Source organism: Phaseolus vulgaris, chromosome 8 (genome assembly GCF_000499845.2).
Source record: "Phaseolus vulgaris cultivar G19833 chromosome 8, P. vulgaris v2.0, whole genome shotgun sequence".
Classification (NCBI taxonomy): Eukaryota; Viridiplantae; Streptophyta; class Magnoliopsida; order Fabales; family Fabaceae; genus Phaseolus; species Phaseolus vulgaris.
The window spans coordinates 42,905,163-42,913,431 of NC_023752.2; the positions used below are offsets into that span (position 1 = coordinate 42,905,163).

The 8,269-nt window shown below is 52.6% G+C and overlaps 1 protein-coding gene across 1 annotated transcript; it reads right to left on the minus strand.

The window, feature by feature from the left end:
• Positions 1–6,091: 6,091 nt before the first annotated feature.
• Positions 6,092–6,673, minus strand: LOC137825175 (uncharacterized). The gene has a single exon (XM_068630850.1). It carries the CDS (start codon positions 6,671–6,673, stop codon positions 6,092–6,094), a length of 582 nt encoding a protein of 193 aa, XP_068486951.1.
• Positions 6,674–8,269: the final 1,596 nt, after the last annotated feature.

Genomic DNA, 8,269 nt, shown 5'->3' on the forward strand with positions numbered 1-8,269 from the left:
GGGAAATCCAATACCCCGAGTGGCTGGCCAATGTCATCCTAGTGAAAAAGGCAATGGGAAGTGGAGGATGTGTGTAGACTTCACGGACCTGAACAAGGCATGCCCCAAAGACTCGTATCTACTACCCAGCATTGATGCCCTGGTGGATAGTGCTTCAGGCTGCGAAATACTGAGTTTCTTGGACGCTTTTTCGGGGTATAATCAGATCAAGATGCACCCGAGAGATGAGGGTAAAACAACGTTCATGACCGAGACGTGTAGCTACTGCTACAAAGTAATGCCGTTCGGGTTAAAGAATGCGAGCGCCACCTATCAGAGGCTAATGGACAAGGTCCTGGCGCCCACGTTGGGAAGGAACGTGCAAGCCTACGTAGACGACATGGTGGTAACTTCGCCCGATAGGAGGCGACATACAACAGACCTGGAAGAGTTGTTTGCCACCATTTCGAAATACCGCCTCAAACTGAACCCTGAGAAATGTGTCTTTGGGGTTGAGGCAGGGAAGTTTTTAGGCTTCATGCTCACAGAAAGGGGAATTGAAGCAAACCCAGACAAGTGCGCGACCATCATCGCCATGCGGAGCCCGACATCAGTAAAGGAAGTGCAACAACTGACAGGGCGAATGGCAGCATTATCAAGGTTTGTTTCTGCGGGAGGAGAGAAGGGGCACCCCTATTTCCAGTGCCTTAAAAGAAATAGTCGCTTTGCATGGACCGACGAATGTGAAGCGGCTTTCATCAAGTTGAAAGAGTAATTGGCGACGCCACCGGTCCTTCGCAAACCAGCGGCAGCTGTGCCCCTCCGGCTATACTTCGCGGTAACAGAATGAGCTATCAGTTCTGTGCTGGTCTAGGAGCAGGACCAAATTCAAAAGCCCATCTATTTCGTGAGCAAGGCTTTACAAGGCCCAGAGACGAGATACCAGTCGCTGGAAAAGGCAGCGTTGGCCGTGGTATTTTCGGCCAGGAGGCTCCGCCACTACTTCCACAGTTTTACAGTAGTGGTGATGACGAACCTCCCTATACAAAAGGTATTGCAGAAGCCTGACGTAGCGGGAAGGATGGTGCACTGGGCGGTGGAGTTGTCAGAGTTTGACATCCAGTATGAGCCCAGAGGATCCATCAAAGGACAAGTATATGCAGATTTTGTGGCAGAGCTCTCGCCCGGGGGCGAACAAGAGGTGGAGACGGGTTCGCAGTGGTTGCTCTCGGTCGACGGGTCTTCCAATCAACAAGGAAGTGGTGCAAGGATAGTCTTGGAGGGACCCAATGGTGTGCTGATTGAGCAAGCTCTGCGTTTCGCCTTTAAAGCAAGTAACAATCAGGCTGAGTACGAAGCACTTATTGCAGGGATGCTCCTGGCTAAGGAGATGGGCGCGCAGAACCTCTTGGTGAAAAGCGATTCACAGCTGATTACGGGACAAGTATCGGGTGAGTTCCAAGCAAAAGACCCACAAATGGCGGCGTATTTAAGGTACGTCCAACTGTTGAAGGGAGCATTTAGAGCTCTTGAGCTAATACATGTCCCACGAGAACAGAATGCCAGAGCTGACGTGCTGGCCAAGCTGGCCAGCTCAGGCAAGGGGGCCAGGCAGAGGACAGTAATCCAAGAGACGCTCAAAGCTCCGAGAAAATTCGTGGAAGACAACAGGGTGGATGTCCTCCATATTAGCACTGCGAGAGGGAGGCCAAGGAGTCATCTTTCCTTGACTCAAGATACGGTAAAGACACCCCATATCAGCACATACGCGGACACGCCCGAAGGAGGAAGGCATGCGCAGATATATGCTTTAGCCGAAGGAGACACCTGGATGACGCCATACAAACGGTATCTGGCGGATGGGGTTCTCCCAGCGGAACCAGAGGAGGGCAAGAAGGTTAAGAGGAATGCCGCAAGATACACCCTAGTGGATGGAGTATTGTTCAGACACGGGTTCACCCACACTATCCTAACGTGCGTAAGCGGCGACGAGTGCACCAGAATAATGGCGGAGCTGCACGAAGGCATTTGTGGGAGTCACGTGGGGGGAAGGTCTTTAGCTTCTAAGGTGGTACGCGCAGGTTTCTACTGGCCAACAGTAAAAGAGGATTGCGTGCGGCACGCCCAGCGTTGCAATCAGTGTCAGTAACACGTTGATTGGCACAAGGCGCCGCTAGAGGAGCTGAGATCCATATACAGCCCGTGGCCTTTCCATACGTGGGGGATTGACATCCTAGGTCCATTCCCATTGGCGATAAGGCAGATGAAGTATTTGATCGTTGCCATTGAATACTTCACCAAGTGGATAGAGGCGGAGCCCGTGGCCTAGATTACTGCGCACAAGGTGCAACACTTCTTTTGGAAGAACATTGTGTGTCGCTTTGGCGTGCCTAGGCGACTGGTATCCGACAATGGAACCCAGTTCACCAGCCAACAGTTGAGAAACCTGTGCGCAGAGGTAGGCATCAAGCAAGTGTTCGCATCAGTCGAACACCCCCAGACTAATGGGCAAGTAGAGTCAGCGAATAGAGTTTTGCTGAGAGGACTAAAGAGAAGGCTAGAAAAAGCTAAAGGAGCGTGGGCGGAGGAAGTGCCAAGGATTGTATGGGCATACCACACCACGCCCCAATCTTCCACCATGGAGACGCCTTTCAGCTTAGTATATGGGTCAGATGCGATGATCCCGGTTGAGATTCACGAAAGCTCGCCGCGTTACCAGAATTTCGTGGCTGAAGAATCCAACGAAGAGAGGAGGGTGAATCTGGACCTACTGGACGAAGCCAGGGAAGAAGCAAGAATAAAGGCCGAGGCAGTGAAGAGAAGAGTAGAGCGACAATATAGCTCCAAGGTGAAGCCACGACATTTCCAGGTTGGCGACTTAGTTATGAGGAAGGCTCACCCATACGAGCTAGAAAACAAATTGTCTCCCAAGTGGACCGGACCCTTCAGAATCACCGAGGCTAAGGGGAATGGTTCATACAACCTAGAGACTTTGGAAGGGGGTCCCATTCCACGCAGCTGGAATGCGGCCAATTTGAAGTTTTATTTTAATTGAATTATGTAAGTGAACAACCATGTAACAATCTTATCGTAGGGGACACTCTTTTTCCCTCTCGGGGGTTTTTTAATGAGGTCACCCGAATAAAAAGAAAAGAAGTTCAAGAAAAATCTTGCCTAAGTTTTTTATCTTCTTCCCACTTGAGGTGTAAGATCAAGGGGTAAAGAGATAAAAGACAAAGACTCGAGGTGGCGACACGCGTTGCCGAACGTACGCGTCGCCAAGAAGGGGGCGTCGCCAAACGTAGGCATCGCCAAGAAACATAACGGAGGAAACGCGCACAGCATGTCAGAGGAAGCGAATGTAGACGAGAGTGTGCAAAAATAAAGGAGCGGCGTTACAGAAATCAAAACATGGCGCGAGAGTTAAGATTACAAATAAAGTTGGAGATAAAGGCGAATGAGACAAGTGAGGCAAACATGTACATGCCCTATGCTCGTACGAAAAGTGCAAACAGGCCACCTTTCAGTGGCCTCCGGAGTCTGGATGGGAGGAGGGCGAAGCTCCGTTCTCGGTCCTCAGCGCCTGGGTAAGCTGTGACCTCTGTTGCCGGTTTATCTTCGAACCTGCACCGAAGAAAACAAGCATGGTGACGGCACCACAAGACAGGACATGCAAAGATCTAGTAAAGATGAAGAGCGGGAGGTTCTAAGGTAATCTCTCGCACATATATATTTCTCCAAGGCTTCGGCGTTGTACTCCAAGCTAATCAAAGCGGCAGCGTCAAAGGCCCCCACCTCAGCCAGGATCCGGCATGCCACCTGGTCGTTCAAGGGTAGCCTCTTGAAAGGCTTGGACTTCAAGGCTCTCGTCTCCCTCACCCAGTATAGTGGAAAACCATCCAGGGCGGAAGGCACGAGATCGGAACAACAAACTTTGAAAAATCTACCCTTCCACCCTGTGAAGGAGTTTTGGAAGGGAGTTAGGAGAACCCTGCCGGGAACGTTGCTGAGGGTCACCCAGAGGTTGTTCCTTTGCCTCTTCACCTCAAAGAAGTGAAGAAAGATGTCAACCGAGGGTGCGCACCCCAGAAAGCCAAAGAGTATGTCGAAGGCTTTGACGAAAGCCCAGCTATTAGGGTACAACTGGGCTGGAGCAGCGTTAATATCTGTCAGTAGTTCCCTCTCAAACCTGGAGAAGGGCAGGCGCACGCCGATGCTTTTGAAGACCACCTGGTAGAAGTAGAAGAAGGGGACCCCGTCGTTGGCCCGTTCGTCTCCGCACACCGGCTCCCCTAAGGTGCAAGGGAGCACGGTGATATCGTCATCATGCCTCTTCGCGAAGGCACGATGATCGTAGGAGCACGGATCCCCCATGTGTTCCCTCACGGCCCTGGTAGAGAGTAAGTTGGAACACTCGTCGAGGAGCTCGCGCGAGGCCTATGCATAAAGGTCCTTGGGGTTAACCCTAGGGGGAGGAGGATGGGTAGACATGTCGGCACAAAGTATCAGCGAAGGAGCTGGAAGATCGAAGGAGAATAACGCGTTAGGAATGCGGGAGAAAAACGCCAACTAGAAAGAACGCAGAAGGAACTCTTTGTGTGGAAGAGGAGCGGTGCAAGGAGGGTGCGAAGACACAGAGATGATGGGTGCAGGTGCAAGATTTCAAAGACCTAAATATTACAGTTGGAGCGTCAAACGACGCAAAAGGGAGCACCGTGCGATCGAGCCACGTGTCAGGAGATGGGAGGATGACCCTGGGGTCACTGGTTAACATTCAGAAAAGGTTGCGTCGACAGAATGACCAAGGGTACGATGCGTCGTCGAGAATGGGAGCATCTTGTCAAAGGCTCAGAAAATGTCAAGATCAAGTCAAGTGAGGGAACATCCCATCAGCCATATGGGAAATGCCACGTGGATGGTGCGGGCGAGACCTTAAGCTTTCCGCTACGGCAAGTGCCGCGCCCCCAGGCGTCGACCAGAGTCGAAGTCAAAGTCAATGCCAAGGTCAAAGTCAACAGGTTGATCGCACTAGGCATCGCCAAGACGCTGAAGGCATCGCTAGTATAAGACGCTGGAGGCGTCGCCAGTATAAGACGCTAGAGGCGTCGCCAGTATAAGACGCGGAAGGCGTCGCCAGTATAAGACGCGGAAGGCGTCGCCAGTAGAAGACGCTGGAGGCGTCACCAGTACAAGACGCGGAAGGCGTCACCAGTATAAGACGCGGAAGGCATCGCCAGTATAAGACGCGGAAGGCGTCGCCAGTATAAGACGCTGGAGGCGTCGCCAGTATAAGACGCTGGAGGCGTCGCCAGTATAAGACGCTGGAGGCGTCGCCAGTATAAGACGCGGAAGGCGTCGCCAGTATAAGACGCTGGAGGCGTCGCCATTATAAGGCATCAGCGGCGTCGCCTTCCCGATACCCACAGGAAGGAAAGACTGTGGGGGGAGACGAGATCGCCAGAAGTAACGGCGTCGCCTCCTCGATACCCACAGGTAGGAAAGACTGTGGAGGGAGGTGAGATCGCCAGAAGCCAAGTGAGCCACCGGCAGTGTTGCTCCCCGATACCCATGGGAAGGAAAGACCATGGAGGGAGCGACCCCAAGAGGGGCTTCGAGCCTTCCCGATGCTTGGCGTTTCTAGACACCCTGAGGACGATACGGCGCTGCTGTAGCAGACCTCTCCTTAGGCGTGGGCGCCAAGCACCAAGAATTAAGGGACAGATCGCCTTGGTGTTTAAGACACTCCATGGACGATACGGCGCTATTAGACAGGCCTCTCCATGGGCGTGGGCATTGAAGTGCGACCTTGTCCCAAGAGTTTATACCCAGAGCAGGTCTCGACTTTTGCGTGCGCCGCACGTACGAGATCGCCCGACACAGCGAAAGAAACAGGTAAAGTACAGGTAAAGCAATTGAAGCATACAAAAATGAAGAACGAAGGCGAAGATATCAGGCAAACAGCGCTCAACGCCTCAGAAGTATGCAATTGTTATACAAGACCCATTGTTCCAACAAAGTGCAAATGGTTCAAAATATTTACAAGGTTATCAAAGGTTGTCAACAACGAATAAAAAAGCACAAAAAGTAAAGGTGGCAGCTGAGAGTTGGCAGTTCAGTCATCCAATTCGAGAGGCACAACTTGTCCGTCGACGACATGGTGGGTGGGATCGCAATTTGAAACATTGATCCCCGGGTTCTCGCATGCAGCTTGGGCCAAAGCCTCCTTGAATCCCTCCTCGAAGGTGCCAGCCATGTCGTCGATGAGTTCCTTCCTGACCTTCTCCAACTCCTCGATGGTAGAGTCCCCGGAGGCCACCTGCTTCTCTAGAGCCTCCTTCTCAACTTGGAGCCTGTTGACCTCAGTTTGCAGCTTGTCATGATCAACTTGGAGAAGGCCCAAGGCCTTGACCTTGGTAGCCATTTCCTCATCCATCCTCTCCAGTCTCTCCGCCTGCCCATAGCACTGATCCTCCAAGTCCTTCTGAAGCTCTTCGGAAGCCTCGACCATGTCTTGGAGATCCGTTACTTGAACTTGGAGAGACACCTTCCGGACGTAGAAATCAGCCTGGATTTCCATCGCCTCACCAAGTTGCCTGTCAGCCTCCTCTTTGGCCTCTTGGGCCAACTTCAGAGAGGCTTGATAGGCCTCATTTTGGCGTCCCAAAGCTTCCTTCTCCTCCTTCAGAGCGACCATTTCTTCTTTTAGGGCCTGGAGGGCTCGTGTATTTGAAGCAGCATTTCTAGCTTGGGCGCGCCAATCAAGGGCCACGGCCTAGAAGGCTCCCAAATGATAGGGCATTCCCTCTCTCCTGTCGGAGCCTTCTGGCATCAACCCTCCGTTGAAGCCCCTCATCAGATGCATGATTGGAGGAGGAATGGCAATAAGCTCTGGGGCAGCAGAAACGGAGGCAGGAACAGCAGAGACCTCTGCTGGTGGTGTAGGTGGAGCTGACTCGGCCCCATCGCCTTTTTCCTCTTAGGCTATTGTGGGTTGGGGAGAGGTGGCGCTAGGGGGATTGTCCCTGAGGGACTCCCCTCCCTGTGGGGATGCTACTGGTAGGATGGGAACCCTAGCAGCCCTTCTCCTCTTGAAGACTACCCCACCGCCGGAGTCTTCGTCATCGGAGAGGACCTCCAGCACCCTCTTCCCTTTGTCAAGGGGGGCTGGAGCAGGTGATGAGGCCACAGCCAGTGGGACTGCGGCGATTGGTGGAGGTGAATTAGGTGTTTGGAGTGTTTGGGGGCTATGTGGAGGTGGTGAAGATGGGCCTAGTGGAGTTTCGGTGGTGGTTGGTGTTGGTGAGGGCAAGGATAGTGGGAGGTTTGGGTCAGCAGTTGGGGTGGTGGAGGCGCCAGCCTTGGGGGCACGAGCCTTCAATGCTTTCGCCAGGACCATCCTCTTACATGAATCCATCACTGATCCTGCATTCAGACAAACCAAAGAACAGAAGTTAAAGCTACACCAAGCCAAGCACAAGGCGTCAGTTACACACAAAGCACAGAGTACTAATCCCACCACCAACGCCGTTATACAGATCCACAAGGCACGTAGGTAAAGGAAACATAAAGAATACAAACGAACACTTAGCAGCGAGGGAAACATGTGGAGAAGGCCAGCAGTATAAGCTTGATGCAATAAAGCACAAATAAGAAAGGAAGAACAAAAAGGCAACAAGGAACGAGCCTCCCTACCAAAATAGGTGGACAGTTTGTGCGCATTGTACTCACACGCTATGAGCTTCAGCCTGTCAAAAACGATCCTCAGGCCAGCCAAGGCCTCACATACCCCCCTATCAGCGGAGGACAGCTCATCCAGGGTCTTAGGCTTGAGCAGCTTGGGGTGCTCTGTCCAGTATAGGGGAAAGCCATCCAAGGCTGTGGGGTCCTGTTCGGCGGAGCACACCCTAAAGAATTTCCCTTTCCAGCCTTTGTATGAGTTCTGGAAGAGGGAGAGGATGATCCTGCCGACGATCCCGGAAAAGCTCACCCAGAGGCTTTTCCCTTGTTTCTTCACCTCGAAGAAATGAAGAAAGACATCCACGGAAGGGGGAACGCCCAGATATCCGCAGAGAATTTGAAAGCCCCGGACGAAGGCCCAGCTATTAGGGTGTAGCTGGGTGGGGGCCGTGTTGATCTCCGTGAGGAGTTCCCTCTCGAAGGGTGTAAATGGAAGGCGCACACCAACGCATTTGAATAGTGTTTGGTACATGAAGAAAAAGGGGGCCCTACCCCTGGGCTTATCATCCACACAAACGGGTTCCCCGGGTGTGCCGTAGCCGACGGAGATGTG

Coding starts and splice junctions, on each gene's coding strand:
- LOC137825175 (XM_068630850.1), bottom strand. CDS start 6,673: ATGGTCGCTCTGAAGGAGGAGAAGGAAGCTTTGGGACGCCAAAATGAG.